At 36.2% G+C, this 23,458-nt stretch overlaps 1 protein-coding gene across 2 annotated transcripts; it reads left to right on the top strand.

Annotated features, from left to right (window-relative positions):
- The first annotated feature begins 5,650 nt into the window (after positions 1-5,650).
- LOC113056221 (phosphatidylinositol 3,4,5-trisphosphate 3-phosphatase and dual-specificity protein phosphatase PTEN-like) lies at positions 5,651-23,349 on the top strand. 2 transcript variants are annotated; one of them, XM_026222821.1, is made up of 10 exons: positions 5,651-6,357; positions 9,151-9,235; positions 12,218-12,262; positions 12,547-12,590; positions 12,684-12,922; positions 13,722-13,863; positions 15,749-15,817; positions 16,182-16,348; positions 17,787-18,008; positions 19,715-23,349. In XM_026222821.1, the coding sequence occupies exons 1-10, from the start codon at positions 6,279-6,281 to the stop codon at positions 19,889-19,891; spliced, it is 1,269 nt and encodes a 422-aa protein (XP_026078606.1). In that variant the 5' UTR covers positions 5,651-6,278; the 3' UTR covers positions 19,892-23,349. The 2 variants fall into 2 exon arrangements, with proteins under 2 accessions (XP_026078606.1, XP_026078607.1); XM_026222822.1 differs by lacking the exon at positions 15,749-15,817.
- The last annotated feature ends 109 nt before the right edge of the window (positions 23,350-23,458 follow it).

The following is a 23,458-nucleotide window of genomic DNA, read 5'->3' as shown; positions in this document are numbered from 1 at the left end:
ACGCCTGTGCACGGTGGCTCTGGATGTTTCTACTCCAGACTCAGTCCACTGCTTCCGCAGGTCCCCCAAGGTCTGGAATCGGTCCTTCTCCACAATCTTCCTCAGGCTCTTCTCGTTGTGCAGCGTTTTTTGCCCCACTTTTTCCTCCCCACAGAGGTGCCTTGATACAGCACTCTGGGAACAGCCTATTCGTTCAGAAATTTCTTTCTGTCTCTTACCCTCTCGCTTGAGGATGTCAATGATGGCCTTCTGGACAGCAGTCAGGTCGGCAGTCTTACCCATGATTGCGGTTTTGAGTAATGAACCAGGCTGGGAGTTTTTAAAAGCCTCAGGAATCTTTTGCAGGTGTTTAGAGTTAATTAGTTGATTCAGATGATTAGGTTAATAGCTCGTTTAGAGAACCTTTTCATGATATGCTAATGTTTTGAGATAGGAATTTGGGGTTTTCATGAGCTGTATGCCAAAATCATCAGTATTTAAACAATAAAAGACCTGAAATATTTCAGTTGGTGTGCAATGAATCAAAAATATATGAAAGTTTAATTTTTATAATTACATTATGGAAAATAATGAACTTTTTCACAATATGCTAATTTTTTGAGAAGGACCTGTAAATCATACAACAAGGTAATTTTTGAAGAATAGAATCCACTGTAAAAAAAAAAAAAAAAAACACAGAAAAAACATCTCTTCATCAGAGTGATTTCGCCATGGAAATCAACATGGACAACATTTAAAGCATAATTATTATAAAAAAAATAATAAGTACTATGCACCCATTTGTAAGGAAGGTTGTAAATTTACTAATTACTTTAGCCAATGTTGTCACGTCACGTGACAAAAGAACGAACAGATGATCTAATCAATTCTCTTTCCAGCTCAATACTGCATTATTTTACTGTCTATGGTTTTAACGTATGGGGCTGTCACGTGATTAAGGAACGACTCGACCCGAAGACTCATGAGATGAACTAATCAATTCTCTTTCTGGCTCAGATTGCATTGTGTTTAGAGTATGGGGCTGTCACATGATTAAGGAATGAGTCAAAAACCTGATAATCCCTGGGGGGCTAGCGGACCCCCACCTGCTGTTAGAATTCCATTGACTCCCATTCATTTTGGCGTCACTTTGACAGGGAATAACTTTACATCTGAAGCGTTTAAAGACTCCATTTGTCCATTCATTATTTGTAAAGAAACATGAAAATATATAAAAGGCGATTGCGTCATAACCTGCGACTCTCTGTCGCACAGTAGAGTAATTACCGTATGCACAAGAGGAGAAGCTCGCAGGCAATCTTTTACTGTCTATGAGGCTATCGGGTGGACGTGAAGGCATATAAAGTCAAGGGAGATAATTAATCAGAATACTTACCAAAATTTGCTCCTGTTCACGCTCGCCTTCTCTGCAAGATCCGGTGGATGATTCAGATTTCTCTTGGCACAGCGATTAAAAGACTTACAGGTTGCTCAAGTGACATTTACATAATCAAGTTCAGTTTGAGTCTGCACAGTAAGCTCGACCCCCAGGAAGTGCGTGCTTCTAATTGACTTCCATTGAATCCAATGGGGTTGCTGTGTCCATTTCTTTTACTGTCTATGGATAGACCCGAACTATGAACTAATCAATTCTCTTTCCGGCTAAAGCTGAGCCGAGCCAGATAATGAAAGAAACATTGACTCGTTCATGAGTCAAGAACCAATCGGTTTTTGGATCACCAGTAGTTATTTCGGACAGTTCGATTCAATAAACTGGTTGAAGAAAACGATTCACAGGTTCTTTTGTGCTCGACGTATTGGCGTCATTGGCGATGATTGCCCTTGGTTCAAGCCTTCGGTTTACCTGGGCTCATAAAAAGCACAGAATCAGTTCAGAATCAATCACCAAAAGAATCAGTTCAGTTCAGATGCTCTGTGTGTCAGTCTGCTTCACGCTGAATCACACATGCGCAGTATCATCAGCTCCTCGGTTCTCGAATCAGCGGATTAATGCTTATTAGAGACGTGAACCATTTAAAACGATTCAGCTCGATTTGGTGAACTGGTTCAAAATGATCCGGTTACATCGAATGATTCGTTTGCGAACTGGATATCACAAACTGCTTTGTTTTGGACTCTTTCTCGCAACAGACACGGAAGATAAGATAATGCTGAATAAAGTCATAGTTTTTGCTATTTTTGGACCAAAATGTATTTTTGATGCTTCAAAATATTCTAACGGACCCTCTGATGTCACATGGACTGCTTTGATGATGTTTTTCTTACCTTTCTGGACATGGACAGTATACCGTACACACAGTTTCGATGGAGGGACTGAGAGCTCTCGGACTAAATCTAAAATATCTTAAACTGTGTTCCAAAGATAAACGGAGGTCTTAAGGGTTTGGAACGACATGAGGGTGAGTTATTAATGACATAATTTAGATTTTTGGGTGAACTATCCCTTTAAAGTATGTCCCTTAAAGTATGATACTTAAAGAGTGATGTAAAGTTCACTTCATGAAAACTTACGAATATACTTGTAGTATAAAACTACTAAACTAGTATTTTACTGAGAATATACTTCAAGGTGTACTAAAACTACTACAAGTATTTTATTAGAAAACTATAAGTATACCTATAAGTTTACTTTAAGTAGGCTATAGTTGCAGTACATTCTGAAAACATAGATGTAGAGTACTACTCAAAGTTTGTAAGTATACTTACATTTACATTTACATTTATTCATTTAGCAGATGCTTTTATCCAAAGCGACTTACAGATGAGGACAGTGGAAGCAATCAAAAACAACAAAAAGAGCAATGATATATAAGTGCTATAACAAATCTCAGTTAGGTTAACACGGTACACGTAGCATGGGATAGTTGGGAAGCATGAGATAGCATGGGAAGCATGTTGTCATGGTTTAGATTTTGTTAGTCATCACACTTAAGCACTTTGCAGAGAGATTGTGCTGTAAAGTCATTTAATGAGATCAACGCAATGGATACAGACACAATAAGCATCATCATGTCATAAAAGGTGCTATATATTGCCAGCATCAGTAATGCGTAGTTGGGTTCAGTCTCATTTTTAATGGTGATAAATATCAAATATCCCAACCCAATCTTATGAAAGTGCGTATAATAGTACGCCAAGTAAAAACAAAAACTCGTGGTATTGATACACAAATTTTGACTATGGAGTATGCTACAGGATTAGTGTTGAGGGGTAGATAGCCATCATCATATAGCCTATGTGAAAACTGCATATCATATGCACGCCAACAAATTTCGCATAATTTGCATGTGAAAACTGCGTATTATACTATGCAGTGCACGCTAAACATGTGCATATCATATGCCAAGTCAATTTTTGCGTATGACTACCACGAGTTTTTTGTTTTTATTTGGAGTACTATTTATATGCATTTTAATGAGACCGGGCTCAATATTTAGATTTGTGTAGATTGTGATTTAGTTCCCATTTATGTCACAACTACATGCTGAACTCATCGGCAATGTAATCACATCTATTTTCATATTTTCTTATTCACAACCTTACAAACAAATAGACTACTGTAACCTACTTAACATAAAGGAACTAAAGAAAGAAAGCAAAGCAAATCATATTTTCAGATATATTTCCAAATATATATTATAATAGCTATACATAAATATATTTCCTTGTTCATTGATACAAACTGAAACTCTTAAAAAAAGAGGTCACTTAACAGAAATTAGTGGTGTTGCGATGAGACCCACAGTCACACCCTTCTCACCAATGGGACTTTTGAAATAGATATTCATGTAAATAGAATAGCCTACATGCTTTCTGTTTGAATGATTCAAATTGTTTTAAAGTCAAAGACACTGTTTACTACTTAATTAAACATGTATTTAAACATGTATTTAATTAAACATGTGTCCACGTTAGTTCTATTTAAACTGCATCAGCATTGTGAACTTTTCTAAAGATACAGTGCGAATAGCACAATGCAAACCATTTGGCCTTATTTGCATTATTAAATATTATGCACGCAGCATAAATGACCCACAACTGGTGGATCCGCGCTACTTTTCTCTCCAGGAAGATGTGGTTTGTATAAAGATGTTAACTGTGATGATAAAGATGACTGATAGGTTAATTTACATTTCAGTGTCAAGATGCAAATAGGATAAACTGTGTGAAATGACTCAGTGGTTTGTTTTTTTATTTGTTTGTTTGTTGCAACAGAAAGACATTCTATTTTGTTGTTGTTGTTTTTACAAACGTAGACTGAGAATACAATTCAACGCACATAAAATATCCTAACAATTAAACCAACTAAAAATAAAATATAATAATAAAATGAAATACAATATAATACACAAAAAGTTCAGTGGTTTCAAGATTAAATTGTATGACTTATAGTAAGTAAGCTATATCAGTACTGTTCTGATAGATTACCCACTCAAATCTAATACTGTCTAGATGAATTAGGAATCAGGTCATATTTCTCTCTAACCTTCGTCCCTCGACAGTGCACCACTTACCTTCTCCTGGCAAAGATGAGTTATCATTGTATAACAATAAGGATACAGTTATTTAACGACAAATGGGATATGCGTAAAAATATAACAGACCATGAAGAAGGAATGACTTATTAATTCCAGATTAAAAAAACACAAATATCTAACATACTAATAAATCATAAATAACTTATAATTTAGGCACAAATTAGCTCATACACAAAGCACCAAACAATAAAAAATACACAAAAAACTCCTATCCCCTAAATAATGTTACAAATAAAAAATAAACAAAATAAAAATAAATAATTGAAATTAAATAAAAAGTCAAAACATTTAGAAAAGGGTTGTACTGAAAAAAAGGACAGGAGAAAATATCATTGTAATATCTACAATCCTATTCTGACAGATGGCGCTGTGCAATAAAGATTTTCCAAACGCAGCTAGATCTTTCTACCCTATTGCCGTCCTTAATGGTACAGAACACGCATATTGCATTAATACATGGTTAAATAAATTTGCGTAATCGCTGGCGCAATTAATTTATGTCATTTCTTTATAATTACCAAATGATGTGCTTGCGCCTTTATGCAGTAACTTACTTTTCTGCTTGCGTAAGCATTTTAGCAATTTCCTGCCTTCTATTGCAGGCTAGTTGAGGCATTGCTGAGGAGGGTAACTAGTACACGCATTCTGATATTTTTCATCGTATACAGTAGTGTTTCAAATATATACATTCCAGGTTGTTATTTGAAGTCACCATGGTTCAGACCAGTAAACAATTCTTTCAAAAAAAAAAAAAAAAAAAAGAAAAAAAAAAAGAAAGAAAAAATAAAGAAACGAGAACTCTGGTCTGTAATACCTACATACTGACTTGAAATCTGATATAAAATATTGGATACTTCCCTCATTTCTGTACACACGTGACCCTGGAACCAAAAGTAGTCGTTTGTGCTCTGACTGTATTCTTCCGCTGGCTGTACCTAAAAAAGTTTAATATTTAATGTTTTAATTTAACGTCCAAACAGTTAAATATTTATATTTAATAATGTGTGTATCTATATACTGAAATACAGAAAAAGCATTGGTATATTCATACAATACTTCATTCGTGGAACTACTTGACACAGCGTATGAATATGTTGACTGAACGTCACCTTTTTTTTCAATGGGAAGCCATGATGGAAGTTTGAGACTGTAACAGAGGAGAAGCGACGGAAAAAGATCCGACTGGATACCGCTCCTATGTGATATTTAAATATCGAGTTTTTAATTTCTTGGTGGAGGCTGTCATCTTTAATTTCATGTGTTGGAATTTGGACATCGCGGATTGTTGCAATGTTCGATGGCTTTTATTTTTTTAAGGATGGGTAGACGAGCTAGCGCGCTAGCCGTTGAAGCTAGCGGCTAGACGGAACGCGAGCTGAGCGCCAGCGAGCGGGGCTTTGACAACCGTTCTTGAGGTGGAAGTGCACGGAGAGGACCCTCTCTCCGCTTTTCCGTTCAACCACGGCGGCTACGGTGCGACCAGAGACTTGTCGTGCTCTAGAAATTCTGCAGTTCGAGACGTGGGACCTTGCTTATCTTTTAAACCGGGGCTCGTCTGAGCTGAGGAGGGCATTTTGGAAGCCGGGCCTGTGGTGGTTTGGAGCGAGGCCCTTGATGAGAGAGCCACAGCAGACTCCATTCTAGCTAGCAGGGGGACTGCGAAACGAATAGGGTATTAATCGACCGAAAGCAACAATACTCTCTCACACACTAAACACCTTAAAAACTCCTGTCACAGCCATGGCTGCGATCATAAAAGAAATTGTCAGTCGAAACAAAAATAGATACCAGGAAGATGGATTCGACTTGGACTTGACCTGTATCCTCTTTGATCAATCAAATGTCCCTGTTCTGTCTATTGTGTAGAAACCAATGTCTGCAGTGAAGGTAATGGCTTGTATCTTGTTCTAAATCGGGATATCTCTGATGTTTCATCAGAGAATACAAAGGTTTATATATATATATATATATATATAATATTTTTGATGCAGAAACTATTGTCACTGGCACCTAGTCGGCGACTGGAGTTTGGCGTGATCTAGATCTATTATTATTATTTGTGGCTGGATCAAGTCGTAGCCAGCGCCATTTAGATTCATATAATTTCTCAATTTAACCAGGTTAACGAACATACAGAGGATCAACAGCCCGCACGCGCATTTATTTCAGTTGTTCTGGGCAAGTTGCATGTGCAGTCTACAACTCAAGTAGCTCCATTTAGTTTGTAAAATGTCATTATTTTCCCTTATGTAATCTGGTCCATCGACTGACTGCTAATCGTAATCTAGCACACAAAACGCGTTCATTTCCACTTGAGGCTTTTTGCACAAAAACTGCAGTTTGGGGATTTAAAACAAAGGTTCGTCGCGTAGAGGTCTCGCTGTCTTATGTAATGCGATGGATTAGATGAAATGCACAAGCAGTGTCACACAAAGAGCAATTGCATCAGCTGCTCGCAGAACATACATCTCGTGCTCAGTTTGGTGTAGTTTTGATTGACGATAAATGATTCGGTTCACACGCTTGCGTACAAAAGGAAATGCTTTAATATCTGAAGTAGGCTGTGTCTTTTTCGTATTCGCAGGAAGGTATTCGTGCAGTCCTTTTAAAAATGACTCCCTATGTAGCGCTGTATTTTAGAAACGTCACTGATGCCTGCTCACAGTTATGTGCAGTGTGTCAACGTCATTTGTGTTTTTCAAGCACAGGTATTGTATGCATGTGCATTGATGGTTTTGTGATTGCTTTTATTCAGGTGCATTATATCATTGCAGATGAAGTGCAAAGAATAAGTGATTTGATTGCTTGTTTTATTTCAGCAGTATTCAGTGTTATTGAAGATGCTCCTGATGAAACATTAAAACCAAACCTGACGTTTAGATGTAGTCCAGTTCACCTCACTGTCCTGTTCGTTGTCCTGTAATATACAAAAAGGCAGGTTTACCAAACACTAAGATACAGGGCTGGAAGGACAGTTAGAGGGCAGGATCAAATCATTGAAGAGGTGCATTTATTTCTCTGTATAGCACTATAACAATGGCTTTAGGAATCTGGTAGGCCTTGGTGGATGTTTCATGAAGAATTTTGAAATGTAAAGTGTATTTACACTAAACAAGGATGCAGTTTTGCTTTAAATCTAGTGTATTACATGAGTGGCCTGTGAATGAATTGATTGCATGGATATTGATTGCAGGGGCTTCGATGGTGTGTGGGTTCATGCATTGCGAAATGCCATGGACTCATTGTATTTAAAACACACACTGTGTTGAAGTGGAATGTAGTACTCTATTCTTTAAGTTTCAAAGGATAAATATGGAGAATGATTTCATTCTTTCAGACTCTTTTTCACGTTACTGATAACATGAGACTGTCTCAGTGTCAGTGCATCACATTCATATCTAGTTGTTTGCTTGTGTATGGCATTTTTAAAAGAGTAATGCATTTGTGTTATTGATAAAATATCTGGATTGATTGAGTTTGACCAAATCACTATGATCTGTGTTTACTGGATGCAAGTAAATTTGTCAATGTGTTTCAGACTTTAAGGATCAAAAAAAATTTCTTGCCACTGAACCATTAAAATTAAAGACCAAATATATATATATATTTTACATGCATATTTACTGTTTCATGGAGATGTGGATATTTTTAGACATTTAAAAATACTTTTAATTATGATTGTCATGGGAAATTAGTGAAAAAGTCTACTTTATTAGACTTCTTAGACCGCTTTAGATGGTAAACATTTAAAGACCTTTTATGGCTTATCAGAATCACATAATTTCTGAGCTCGTATCCATATAGCAGTCAAAAAAATTTTTTTTCTTCTTTGCTGAAATGTCAAGTTTTCCAGAAGTGAGAACCACATGCTACACCATTTGAGAACACAAGACGACGTTGCTTACCGTCATCTAACCAATACGTTTTTTTTTTTCTTTTTTTTTTAAAGAGCATTTTTCATAAAGTTAACAAGGTAGATTTAACATCTAATATTTTGTTGTATTTTCCAGACTTGATTTAAACAGTTGTGAGTCTCTTTGTGATATAATTGCTTTGCCAACAGTTTGTCTGCCACTTCAGGGTCTGATTAGATCATCTTTGATTAGAAAGGCCTGCATATGTATGTCGGACTGAAGAAGTGATGCACTCGTTATGGAAAGGTGAGGAAGGAAAGTAATTCCAGACTGGGCTGAGGCACAGTGTGATTTATTTAGTGCCCCTGTGTGGCCCTTTGGGTTAGAGGTCTATGCATTGGTCTCTTACAGCGAGAGCCATCTGTTCTATATTAACCAGAATCCTGTTATCTGAGCTCTCATTGCACAACTAAAAAGTAAAGCGCTAATTTTCTCCACTTAAACCGGGGCTTGGTGTTTCTTTCTTTTCCTGCTCCTTGTGCCATCATTTAAATGCTCTGCATTGTTCAACAACCTTGCCTCAGCGTTTTGGAAATGTGTTTTACTAGTTGTTACAATTGTGTAAGGCCAGGAGCCAGTGGACTTTCTAAATGGGTTCATATTTAATCAGATGATTGTAGTGTTGTTGTTTTTTCCTTTCTCGTCCATATCAGTTTCCCTAAAAAGAGTCTCTAGATTTCCTTAACTCTGCTGTCTAGATATTTATCCGAACATCATAGCTATGGGCTTTCCAGCTGAAAGACTTGAAGGTGTCTACAGAAACAACATAGATGATGTAGTGCGGTAAGTATTTGCTTTTTATATTCTTTAGAAATTTTGTCAGTATAACTTGGATCTGTGAGTCTCTTTTAACATTTACAACCCATGTTGTGGCAAAAAAAAACAAAAACGAACAAATCTGCTGTGATATTTACAGCTATAGGCTTTTCACACTGTATTTAAAACCTCTGAAATGACCTGTTGCACAGCTTTATCAGTTTGCAGTGAAATGTGTAACTAATGTTAGACTGTGTCATTCAGTATGCCATTTCACAGTCATATGAATAAATGCTTTTGTGATTTCAATTGCTTTACTTTAAATATTAGCCTTGATTGTGCAGAAAATGTTTAAAATAATGGTTTTATGTTCCAATCACAGTTCTCACATTTTGTTTAGACATTAGGTCCTAAGTGACAAGCACTAATAATTGCACATACGAGTTGTGTTTACATGCACATTCAAACTTCTCAAAAACGTTTCACCTAATTCACAACACATGCCTATACAGAAGGGCTAAAATGATTAGTTGACGTTATCGACAAGCATCTGATCATAGCGATGTGGAGGTTTGCACCAGCTCTGCAGTTCTGCACTTCAGTAAAGTCCAGTCACGTCACATTTATGTGCATAGCACATTATACATTAGATTGTTTTAAACCAAGCAGCTTTGCAGAATTAAACATGATAAAACTGAGTCAGTGTCACAGTTTCAGTTAGCATTACTACTTTAAATAATTTTTTTAATTAAAGCGTAATCTAGCTATGGACTGCTTTGATTATTGTAACACTATAAAGTGTTTTAAGAGCGATTAAGGTCTGTATAAAATAGTTGACCAAAAATAAAACTTATCTCTTGCCTTTTATTTTTTTCCATATTCATATAACTTAAAAAAGAAGTCAAAATGATGAATTGGTCAGTTCCTTTTTCATACAGTTAATTAAATGGTAAATGAGAATATCTATAATCTGATTTTGTGAGCCATATACATTTATTTCTATTGTAATAATTGTAATTGAATGATAGTAATATAATTGTTTGACATTTTCATGAGCTGAAGTGATTAATTTTAGTTTTTTTCAGTTAGAATATGTAGAACTCAATATTTTAACTAATTTCAAAACTTGAATAATCGATCAAAGATTAATGGTTGAAATGGCTTATCATTCTAATAATCGTTTGATTAATCGTTTATCAAAATAATTTATTGCAGCCCTAGTATACACATGAAATTATTAACCTTGTTCTAAATGAACAGATGTGTGCACAAGGGTGGTCATTAGCATTTTTTTACAATCTATGTAAAAAAACCTATAAGACATCAGTTCATCTTCTAAACACAGAACCTGTGAGATCATCATCCTGCCATTCCACCAAAATTGACACATCTAAAAGTTCAGAGTGTTATTGTGAAAAAAAAAATATATGTATGTATATGAAACAAATCTATAAAAATTTTCTGAGACATAATCACTTTATAATATGATTTTATAATATGGTTTATTTTACAGTGAAAGGTTTAATTTTCGATTTTTATTCATATATAAACATTGATCAATGCTAATGGATAAAGCACATCAAATATTGTAAATGGAAGAAGCAATGAGGTTTTCAGGAAATGTCAGGTAAATGTCAGGAAAGCACATTTGATCTACTGCAAGAACCAGTCAGGTTTGTTCTCACATTTGAAGCAGGTACGGCTGATTATTATTAGGCCTGTCGCGATAATTAAATAAGTCAAATCGCGATTATTTGATCTAACAACTGATTATTGTGCTTTTTATACGGCACAATGGGGAGTCATACACCAAAAGAAATAGATGAGCACCAGTTTGGTTTTCATGCACTGTATAGCCTATATCATCTGAAGCCATTCCATATCTTTATGTGAGGGACAGAATTGTATTTACATTGTTAAATTTAAGTTTACAGAAATTGATCTTCCTTCTGCTGCAGCTGTCAGTTATTCTCCGCTCAGTAATCAAACAGCTTGTCTCGTTCAGTTATGACCATCAGCACTGGAGAACTCTCTCCAAAATTATATGTTCCCATTATAATACTTGATGTGTAGATAAAGGTCTGGTTTCTGATTCGCACAAAAAGACATCTTGCTGGAGTTCATTGCGCTCTCATTTCTCTTCTCTTTGTTTGTACCGTGTGGAGTGCAGCGCACTGCGACTCCATTTCTGCTTCAAGTGCAACTTTCTGCACCCTGGATGTGCATAAGAGCTTTGTGCCCTCTGTTTGAAGCATTTCACATGACCAAAGTTTTGCAGACCGAAAGATTATTTTAAGCCTTTCTTTTTCTCATTATTTCTATCTTATTTTCATGGATGTATTTTGTAAGAATACAAATAGTTAACAGAATAAACATGATTAAATTGTATAATATGCAGCACCAAAGATTTTTTCACAATATTATTTTTGCTGCTAAATTCTAAAAGTCAGCTAGTTTCATTTCATAGTTTATATATTTTTATTCAAATTTAGTTTTCTCTGTAATGAGCTAGATAGTATTTAATGGGTTATGATTAACAAAGAGTTTTAAAAAAAGAATGATCATTAGTTCCACACAGTTTTGATATTCTATAGTGGTGTAAAAAAAAACAAAAGCGCTGGTGTTGGATCAGTCGATTCTCTAATTCGCCAAATCCATAAAACAAACAATTAATCTCAATAACCGTGACTTTTTAGACAATTAACCATCAGCCAAATTTCATAACCGTGATTTGTGACCGCAATAACCGTGTGCATTGATCAATATTTCTGTGTGAATATAAATTTGTATTGAACTTCTCAATTTTGGTGCAGAATCTCTTGAAGCATCAAACATTTGGTGGAATGGATTTTCAATGGAGTGACAGAAATGTCTGGTTTCTTGATTTATATCTTTGTGTTTTGAAAATGAACAAGACTTTCATTTTTGGGTGAACTCTTCCTTTAACCAAAATCAACCTTGATTGTCTGAGGATTGTCTGAGAAAGTAATTGTTGTGCTCTTTCTGCAGATTCTTGGATTTGAAGCATAAAAATCATTACAAGATATATAATCTGTAAGTGTATTTAAATAACTTTAGTTCTGTAAAATGCCATTTAGAACATGCTAGAACATTTCTTCCATTTTGCTGTTAAAATCAGACAAGCTGCAATCTTGTTAAATTTAATATTAAAGAAAAACAAGCTGTTTAAACATTGTGAATGGAGGGCATTGTCATTGCACATAGGTCTCTTATTTAGCTGTGAATGTTCTGTTGGTTTTTGCATTGTTTCAAAGTTCTTATGCAGAAATGTGTTGTGTTGAACTTCTGTACTCATCTGTTTCTTTTGTATTGTTTAGATGTGCGGAAAGACATTATGATACTGCCAAATTTAACTGCAGAGGTAAGCTACTTGAATTGCTTAAATCTGCCATTTATAGATGGTTTTGAAATGTTGTAATGAAGGTCTTGATGAACCCTTTATTTTCTCTTGCAGTTGCACAGTATCCATTTGAGGATCACAATCCTCCTCAGTTAGAACTTATTAAACCTTTCTGTGAAGATTTGGATAAGTGGCTCAGTGAAAATGACAATCATGTGGCTGCCATTCACTGCAAAGCTGGAAAGGGACGTACGGGTGTCATGATATGTGCATACTTGTTACACCGAGGCAAATTCAAAAAAGCACAAGAGGCTCTGGACTTCTATGGTGAAGTTAGAACCAGAGACAAGAAGGTGACGTATATATTTTGTATAGAAATGTAAATCACAAGGTTTAAAGTTTTGATACATTTTTAAAGTCCATGCTGATGTGTACTTACGTAGGTGGGCATATGTGTTATTACGGCGATGATAAGAAAATGTAAGTCCTGGTGGATAAAGATCTACTGACCTACATCATTTCCCCCGAGTATTCAGTGCCCATCCACTTTTTTACTGGCCTTTGTTCCGACAGTATTTTTCTCATAAAGAATTAAAGTCTTTGTTAAAGAGTTGTATACCAAGAATCAAACCAAGCAGCTACGAGATGAATCACAACCTTACAAACTTGGATTTGAAGCAAAAAAAAAAAATTCTAATATCAATCAAAAAGACAAAGGTACCATACAAGACTGTGTACTTTATTAAGGGAAAGATCTACAATCCTATGAAGCATTGCAAATGACCTACTGAAATGAAAAGCAATGGCGAAATATAAAATGAATGATTTTAAAGATGTTGATTTATAGAAACAATATTTTACTTTAACTGCATATATATATATATATATATATATATATGTATATATGTGTGTGTGTGTGTGTATATATATGTATATGTGGGTTTTTTTTAACCAAGAATTGTGTTAAATGATTACTTTAAAATGTATTTGGAATAATACTGCAGATGTCATCAACAGATGCATATACCATAAATGAACAACCTTGTAGATTTATAACAAGTCTTTTAAAGGGTTTGTTAATAATGTGTTGTGTTGTGTTGAGGCCGCAGAGAAGATGTTTGCATTAACACTACAGGTTTGCTTTTATCACAGGGAGTAACTATTCCCAGCCAGAGGCGATATGTGTACTACTATAGCTACCTTCTGAAGAATAAGCTGGAGTACAAACCTGTGGCCTTGCTCTTTCACAAGATGGTGTTTGAGACCGTGCCTATGTTCAGTGGAGGGACTTGCAGTAAGTGAGCTCTTTCTTATATATATTTTTTCCTTTCTAGCAGTGTTGTTTATGCTTTGTATTGTCATCCGTTGCGGGCTATTTGATCTCACGTGCTCAGGTGAGACACATTAGTGTTTAAACCAGGTATTACTTGCATCTTGCATGTGTCTGCTCTGAAAAATATGGACTTTTTGACCTTTTGTGATTTATTTTCTTCTAAAATTATATGTAACTGGCAATGTTTAAAACTCTCGTTTTAACTTGGTACATGGTGGATGGGTGAATTGGAGGCCCTCGTAAGCATTAGTGGTTCCCATACAGATGCGACATGAGCACATGCATTTCTAACTGCTGGCAGTTTCACATAGGATGTGCCAGTCTAAAAGGAGTGTGTTTCAATGAGATGCACATGGTAAATCACACCCAATTCAATCGATCTCTATTCTGTTGCCCAGCTCTGAACTTCTAAATGTAGACAGTTAGGCATTAAGGTATTCCTAACATTAACATCATCATTTTCTGTAGCTGTTTTATAACTGAATTATGAAATGTGCTTTAGTGTCACACGATCCTTCAGAGTACACTCTAAGAAGTCTGTGGAGCTCAGGAAACATCTCTCATTTTCAATGTTGAAGACAGTTGTGCTGCTTTATATAACTTATTTTATTTTCAAGATCCTTTAATGAATAGAAATTGATTCGAAAGACCAGCATTTTGTAATGTGTAAAAAAACAATAAAAAAACAAACATTTATTTTAATTTAACATCCTGTGTAACTTGGCCTTACCATTCATTGTGGTTTCATTGAAAAATATTTTCCCCTCATTTATACGTGTGATTTTGTGGCATCCACTTGAGGTCAGATCAGCTCTGACATAAACACCCCCACACACACAATATGTGTGTGTGTGTGTATATATATATATATATATATATATATATATATATATATATATATATATATATATATATATATGTATATATATATATATATGTATATATGTGTATGTATATGTGTTTTTTTTAACCAAGAATTGTGTTAAATGATTACTTTAAAATGTATTTGGAATAATATTGCAGATGTCATCAACAGATGCATATACCATAAATGAACAACCTTGTAGATTTATAACAAGTCATTGTGGTTTCATTGAAAAATATTTTCCCCTCATTTATACGTGTGATTTTGTGGCATCCACTTGAGGTCAGATCAGCTCCGACATTAACACACCCCCAGCCCCCCCCCCCCACACACACACACACACACTTCCTTCTCCTGTATAATAACTGCCGAGAGGTTGCTTTAATAGGCAGGGTTCACAGCTGCTCGTGGCTTTCCTTTTTGCTTAAATTGCTGCAAATTCTTCCCTACAAATTCACACTCCTGTCTTTTCCTCTGCACCTAGACATTTAACCTTTATCCAGATGTACCTAATGTACTACCAGGGGTATTATATGTGCTTTAGCCAAATAACTTTGACATCTTTAAAGAAAAGTGGCAGGAACATGTTAAGAGTCTTTACTTTGGAGTGCGAGTTTGTCCAGTGGTGCTGCAGCATCCATGTCTCTCTGTCTCTGATTGTACCTCCTCCGGGCCCTATTCTGAACACATTCTTGGTGACACTGACCAAGACATCTGTAATGTCTGTGATGTGTGATTTTAGAGTGTACCTCACAACTAAAGGGCTTCCCGGTGGTGTTGCACTTATGGTTTCCAACATAGTCCTAAATGGCCATTAATATTTTAGTCCAGCCCAGTCCAGCTCTGTAAAAGCTGTGTTGCATGAGTGTGTGTGTTGTGTTTTAGCTCTGTTTAAATGTTTCTTCCCCTTATAGTGCCCTCTCTTGCTCTTGCTCTGGCCAGGCCACTGGACAGTTTTTAATCTCCTTCTTTTTCTCCAAGGGGATTCTGCTGTAAAAAGCAAGAGTGAGCAGATTCCACATGGGTTCAGAAAAACCAATTGGCATTGGGGTAACATCAGCTTTTTCTAAAATGTTTCTCATTTTCAGTTCTGTTAGCCTAGCCAGTGTTGCTCTGTAAAATGTGTTTGCCTTGTAGAAGTAAATGCCCCTAACTCCACTTTTGGTGGTCGTTCGTAAAGCCTCGTTTGAGGGAGATGGGAAGCGTGGTCCAGGGTCAGCTGTTCTCAGAATAGGGCCCTTAGCGTGGCACTGTTATTTTGTCTTTTCTGTATCAACATTTCTGCTGTTTCTATCCTGTTGTTTTCCTCTATGCTTTTTTGTTTTATGTTAACAGATATGCATAAGCTTATTGAAAAATGTTGGTTCTGTTGCACAAAGCTGGTAGAGCAATTACACATTGATTTATCTTGCAGATCCTCAGTTTGTTGTGTACCAACTGAAAGTGAAAATCCACACATCTAATCCAGTGCACACAAGGCGAGAGGAGAAGTACATGTACTTTGATTTTCCTCAGCCACTGCCTGTGTGCGGAGACATCAAGGTGGAGTTCTTCCACAAGCAAAACAAGATGCTGAAAAAGGTACGTGTGAGTTCCCAAACAGCCTAAAGTGTTCTTCTAGATCATCATTGATCCTCTTTACTTTATTGCTGCATCTAGTAGTCAATGTAATGTTTTTATGTTAGTTAAGAGTGAAGATTAAGATACATGTTTACTTCAGAATTTCATGCAGTTTTTTATAAAATGTTTTACTAAGAGTTGGGTGGTATGTCCTAAATCTTATTAAAGTTTAAAGAATTTATATCATGGTATCAGTATAGATCACAATATAGTGCTCCTACTTGAAATTCAACCCAAATGTTGTTTTAATATATGGAGTGTTATGGTTTATAATTTTTTTTAGAAATAATATAATCATATTTAGTGATAAAAGTGCTCTTAATGCTACAAATGGAGTGAAATGAAAATGAATGAATACAAATGAGTACTTAATATCAGTTTATTATAACTTTTATTTTGAACTTGATTAAAGCAAAAGATAAGATTATTCATAACAAATGAGTCTGGAATCCGTGCCAGAATGACTTCTTACAGGGTTGGGCTGTATGACAAAAATCTTATCATAGGTTGAGTAATTATGTAGCACAGTAATGGTGTATAATTATGTAGTTATTTTTTTTTTGGACATTGAGCTTAATGTTACATAACCATATAGTAATTTCTCTCTCTCTCTCACTCTCTCTCTCTCTCTCTCTCTCTCTCTCTCTCTCTCTCACTCTCTCTCTATATAAAACTATATATTGACTTAAATACTTTAATGAAAGGGTTGGGTGTAAACCACAAGCTGTATCTGAGATTCTTAATTATGTCTTTAAGTCTGGCATCAGTACAGACACTACAAGGCAAATCTCAACTGACTAATTGTTTATTTCCTTGTAAACTGTCCTATTGCTCAACACCAAATTGCTCAGTATGGACTATAAGGCTGTTCTAAACGATAACATTATGAATTTCTGAAACGCTGTTTTGAAATAATTTGTATTGTGAAAGAGAGATACAAATAAAAACTTTTTTAAATGAAGCCTTTAGGGATGCTCTAATGACAGTTTATTTCTTAACCGAAAGTAAAGATCTTGACAGATTAGTTTTAATGGTTTAAAAAGTATTAAAAGTATTTTATTTAATGCTTGCTGTATGTATAAGGTATGCTATATCCTACATATTTATTAACCCATGGGAAAAAAAATCAACCCAGAGCAACAGTAAAAATTTTGCATGTTAAATTTAACGTATGTGTCACAATTCACAATCTCGTCTATTTGTATTTTTATTTAATGCAAATTTATTTTTTAGAATCGTAATAGTTAATAGTTAATGTTTGGATAACAAGGAGCGGTTGTTGGTCGGAAAAATTTACCGAAATGAGCATGCATAGAAGCCTTATCTTATAATATGATTTGTTTTCTTTTGTATTACACTCCTCAATCTTAGCTTATTTTTATATGTTTTTGTTAACCAGGATAAGATGTTTCACTTCTGGGTGAACACCTTCTTCGTCCCTGGACCAGATGAGAGCTCAGAGAAGGTTGAAAATGGAGGTTTAGTGAAGGAACTGGATGGAAACCAAACCACAGAACGGGGAGAGAATGATAAGGATTATCTAATCCTGACTTTAGCCAAGAACAACTTGGATAAAGCCAATAAGGATAAAGCCAACAGATACTTCTCTCCAAACTTCAAGGTGTGTTAAGCAATTTTGCTCATCGCCTTCCAATTGCTGTTCATTTAAAGGGTTAGTTCACACAATTATGTTATTAATAACTCACCCTCATGTTGTTCCAAACCCGTAAGACCTCCATTCATCTTCAGAACACAGTTTAAGATATTTTAGATACGGTAAAGTGTCCATGTCCAGAAAGGTAAGAAAAACATCTTCAAAAAAGTCCATGTGATGTCAGAGGGTCCGTTAGAATTGCATCGAAAATGCATTTTGGTCCAAAAATAGCAAAAACTACAACTTTATTCAGCATTGTCTTCTCTTCCGTGTCTGTTGTGAGCGCATTCAAAACACTGCAGTTTAGTGATATCCGGTTCGTGAACGAATCATTCGATGTCTTCTTGAACTAGTTCACCAAACCGAACTGAATGGTTTTATACGGTTCCTTTTTTTAATGTGGCTGACACTCCCTCTGAGCTCAAACAAACCAATATCCCGGAGTAATTCATTTACTCAAACAGTACACTGACTGAACTGCTGTGAAGGGAGAACTGAAGATGAACACAGAGCCGACCTAAAAAACAAACAAAAGATTGACTCGTTCTCGAGTAAAGAACCGTTTCTGTCAGACGCGTCCGATTCGAGAACCGAGGAGCTGATGATACTGTGCATGTGTGATTCAGCGTGAAGCAGACTGACACACAGAGCGTCTGAACCGAACTGATTCTTTTGATGATTGATTCTGAACTGATTCTGTGCTATTGTTATGAGCCCAGGTAAACCGAAGGCTTGATTTTTTTGCGCTCAACGTAATGATGTCATCGCAAATGACGTCATTACGTTGAGCGCAAAAGAATCAGTTAACCGTTTTTTTTTCAACAGGTTTATTGAATCGAACTGTCCAAAAGAACTGGTTCCCAGAAAAGAACTGAACTTCCCATCACTACTGGTGATCCGAAAACCGATGCAACCGGTTCTTTACTCAAGAACGAGTCAATCTTTTGGTGTTCATCTTCAGTTCTCTCTTCACAGCAGTTCAGTCAGTGTACTGTTTGAGTACATGAATTACTCCGGGATATTGGTTTGTTTGAACTCAGAGGGAGTGTCAGCCACATTAAAAAAGTTAACAGCTTAAGTCATTTGCGGATTAATGCTTATTGGAGACGTGAACAGTTTAAAACGATTCAGTTCCATTTGATGAACTGGTTGAAAAAGATCCGGTTGCATCGAGTGATTCATTCGCGAACCAGATATCAGTACACTGTAGTGAACGCGCTCACACAGACCCGGAAGAGAAGACAATGCTGAATATAGTTGTAGTTTTTGCTATTTTTGGACCAAAATGTATTTTCGATGCTTTCAAAAAATTCTTACTTTCTAAATTTTTTTAAATTCTCTGATGTCACATGGACTACTCTGAAGATGCTTTTCTTACCTTTCTAATCATGGACAGTATACCGTACATACGTTTTCAATGGAGGGACAGAAAGCTCTTGGACTAAATCTAAAAAATCTTAAACTGTGTTCTGAAGCTGAACGGTGGTCTTACGGGTTTTGAACGACATAAGGGTGAGTAATTAATTACATAATTTTAGTATTTGGGTGAACTAACCCTTTAAAGTGTTAAACTGGTGGTATGCTCATTCAAAGGTCAAATGTTCAAAGCTACAAATATTCAAATGACTAAAATGTGCGCTTTTTTTATTTATTTATTTTTTCTCTCCCATTAGGTAAATCTGTACTTCACAAAAACAGTGGAGGAACCATCCAACTCGGAAGCCAGCACTTCTACGTCTGTAACCCCGGATGTTAGCGATAATGAACCGGACCTTTACCGGTATTCGGACACAACAGACTCGGACCCTGAAAATGATCAGTATGATGAAGAACAGATTACTAAAGTTTGAAATATTTTTATGGGAAGAAAAAAGAAACCATATGTAATAGAGTTGTATAAAGGAGAAAACTTGAATATGAACTGAAAGCAAGTACTTTTTTTTTTTTTTTCAAGCTGAATTAGGACACACGTCACACATATGCACCAGATGTAGGGACAAAAATGCTGACCAAATTTTTCTTTTGTTCATTCACCCCGCTCCATGAAGTATCAACACTGATGTTTTGTGGAAAACCGCGTCAGTAGCTATTATGTAAATACATGTTCATGCCGTAACACAAGAAAGGAAACCCACTCAGGATGGGGGATCGTTTATGGGAGAAATTCAGTGGAGATCATAATTCGCTGCTTCATCAACCCGTTGAACCCTAGGCCAGTGCTTTAATCAGCATTCATGTCTCCATGTCAGTCCTTCTCTAGTCTGTCCTACCTACTGTGAAACCCTTCTCATGCTGCTGGAAGGCCGCCATGTGTCAGTCTGGCTCTGTTGTGCAGTGGAAACTAGCCCTTAGTCTGCTTTCATCAGTACCACTACTAGAACGGAGGTGGTAATGATTCTACTAAACTACATGACACCTTGGCAGAAAACACAATATTTAGCTCCACCATGTATTATTATAATTTTTTTTTAATGCAAATATACACACAACACAACAGGGAAACCAGTGTTGCAATAATGTTGATCGAAGGTGTGCATGTTATTGGAATCAGTTTCCATGTTGTTAAATAAATAGTATACAATGTTTTTCTAAAAAAAAAAAAAGGGTTTCTAAAGTCATTTACAATTTGATTGTATTTGGGAAGGAGATATTGCCATCACTCTTTCTTCTGCAGATGGGTTTTTAATCTATAAAAAGTAATTCAGCAACTCTTCATTTATATAATTCATATGTTTCCCTTTCAAAATTGGCACTTGTTCAAATCAGCTCTCACAGGATGATTTTGTTGTCTGTTTCACTTCTTGAAGGCTCAAGGTAGCGTCAGTGGTCAAATTCTTCTTCAGTATGTTTTTGGGATACGGATCAATCTTGCTGGAAGGCTCTGTGGTTCACTACAGCGATCTCTGGACAGATCGGGTTTGATGGTGTACAGCATCTCGTGTAATGCATGTCAACATGGAGAAGCCCTTTTCTGAATGTATCAACCTTGGATGCAAGTTTTGATTACATTTCAACAGCATTTACATAGTTTGTCTTTCTTCCTGGCTGTGTCAGACATCAGATCTTTGGCTCCCTATAACATATTTGTAGCCTTATCGTGCATGATCTAATGAAATCTGGATCATTTATCCAGCAATGGTGCTTGCTAAACGTAAACTCAATGTATAGTGCAGTCATTTCGGAGTAAAGAACCTCATGGTGCAAGCATTCAAACGCACTTCGGTGCGTGTCGTAACTGTTAGTCGCACTTTGATGTGCATAATTAGTTTCCAACAATTTGATGTCCCTCACTAGCTAGAGATCCTTTTTTTTTTTTTTTTCTTCTTATTCTTGAACAGGTCTTGTTCCATTTGGAATGAGCATAGTGCAGCTACGGATTTTACACAGTCTTGTGCTTGCTTCAGAAATATTAAAGCCCTATATATCAGAATATTTAAATGTATAATTTTCTTTTAAGCATGCCAAATTTTTTTTTTTTAAACATCTGGCTGTGGCCAGACCAAAAACAGAGAGGAAAAAAAAAAAACCTTTCTCAGTCTCTTGGGCAAGAATCTTCACTAAGGGTAGTGAGTAAGCTGCCTTTCTCGTACTGTTAACGTTCAGGCTTCACTCTTCTCACCAGCCCACTACACACACCGTACATCTCGCCTTCCTTTAGAGAAAGAAAACGTTTCCCTGACATGAAGAGGAGACTGGGCCTTCCTTTATGAGATTGTACACTAACCAATCCAGGAATAAAAGCAAGCCTATCAAGGATTCGCATTTTGTTTACATTTTATCACATCACTGAAAACCTGCCAAAATTAAGCTTCATTTTTTTTTTATATTGTTTTCTTTGTGTTCCGAGGAGGAGGCGGGGCCCACGGGAGGTATTCTTTGCCTTACTTGAAGTTGACAATGCTTACTCTTCTACTGCTTTGATACCTACCATTCTGCCCAAGCACTGACTTATTTAAAGCTACTATAATAGAGCAACATATTGTACTAGACATTTGCACTGTTACAGGTCTTTGCAGGGTTTCAGTCAGCGGTCCAGTGTTTTTTTTTTTTGGAAATGCTTCACAGCAATCAATATTAGTAGAAAAGAGTTGAAATGAAAAGACAGTAATATTGTCTCTGCATCCCGATAGAATCAAATTTTTCTATTTACGAAAGTGTTCATTCACATTCTGGCAAAGACCCTCTGCAGGTATTCCCCAGTCTAAACATACGCTGAGATGTTTTGGATGTTTAGTGGTTTGTGTCACATGATGAACTTCAATTGAAAGAACTCAAATCAAATATTCTGTCATTTACTCACCCTTGTGTCTTTCTGAACCTGTATGATCAGAAAAGAAGATATTTTGAAGAATGTTTCAACTGATTTTGTCCTCACAATGAAAGTCAGTTGAGTTCCTCTATTCACTATTAAATGGACAACAGAAATAGAAGTTTGACGTACAGGTTTGGAATGATGCTATAAAAATCATTGAAGAATATTTGACAAAATACTATTTCAGTCTTAATTTCACATCTAATTCATTGTGTTACATGCTGTTTCTTAGTAGTTATTTGTGAAATTGCTTAAGAGATTTTTAGCACAGAAGGGGTGAGTAAATGACGAACTATCCTTTTAATCCTCAGATTGTCTCTTCGACATGAGATGCATCACTAGACATTTTGATAATTTAGCCACAGTACCTTGCGCAGACCTTCAGACATCTTGTACGTGGCACGGGTGTGTGGAGCTCACAGGCAGCATGAAAAATGTATTTTCAGCTTTCATGAAAAACAAAACGTCATCGAAGGTGCCAGTGGATATGTTTCACATCACACTTTCTTAGCTGATTTGTGCAATATGTTATGATGCCTGTGATTGCCACAAAGTGCCTCTCGTTAATAGTTGAAAGTTGCTTTAAAGACTGTTAGGACATCACGTCATGTGAGCGGATAGATGGGGTGGTACTGTGCACTAAATTGTCCAGCTAGACCTGCAGCAGGGGGCCCTTTGGACTTCAGCCGTGCTCCATTAGAAATCATTCTTCTCCCCAGAGGGTTTTTTACGTTCACGTAAACACGGTTTATTTTCAAGTCTCTTAAGAAAACAGCCTTACTCCGTTTCAGCCTGTTCAGATACTATTGTGCTGTGCAACAGTTGCTCTGTGTGTAATGCCTATGCACTGAGAATACACAAACCAACCATGTATGAAATATTGTACAGGTAATCATGTTGCTCCTACAAATCACGTTTGTTTGTAATTGTATGTGTAAACTGCCCTTTATCTTAGTGTTATAAACTCCACATAAATCCAATAAAGTCTCAATCTTGTCCGTTCGTTGTTTTTGACAGCATTCGATATTTGCGAATCTGAATTCGTAGTTGCATAGTATAGAATTTTTCACCCCCACCCCCCCAGCATTTGTCAATTACCACAAGA

The sequence above is a fragment of the Carassius auratus genome, chromosome 37 (genome assembly GCF_003368295.1).
Source record: "Carassius auratus strain Wakin chromosome 37, ASM336829v1, whole genome shotgun sequence".
NCBI lineage: Eukaryota > Metazoa > Chordata > Actinopteri > Cypriniformes > Cyprinidae > Carassius > Carassius auratus.
Note: the sequence above shows the minus strand (reverse complement) of the source record. Positions and strands in the feature narration are given on the sequence as shown.

Coding starts and splice junctions, on each gene's coding strand:
- LOC113056221 (XM_026222821.1), top strand. CDS start 6,279: ATGGCTGCGATCATAAAAGAAATTGTCAGTCGAAACAAAAATAGATAC. Junction 6,358..9,150: donor ATTCGACTTGGACTTGACCT/GTATCCTCTTTG, acceptor TCTGCTGTCTAG/ATATTTATCCGAACATCATA. Junction 15,818..16,181: donor AAAAACCAATTGGCATTGGG/GTAACATCAGCT, acceptor TTTATCTTGCAG/ATCCTCAGTTTGTTGTGTAC.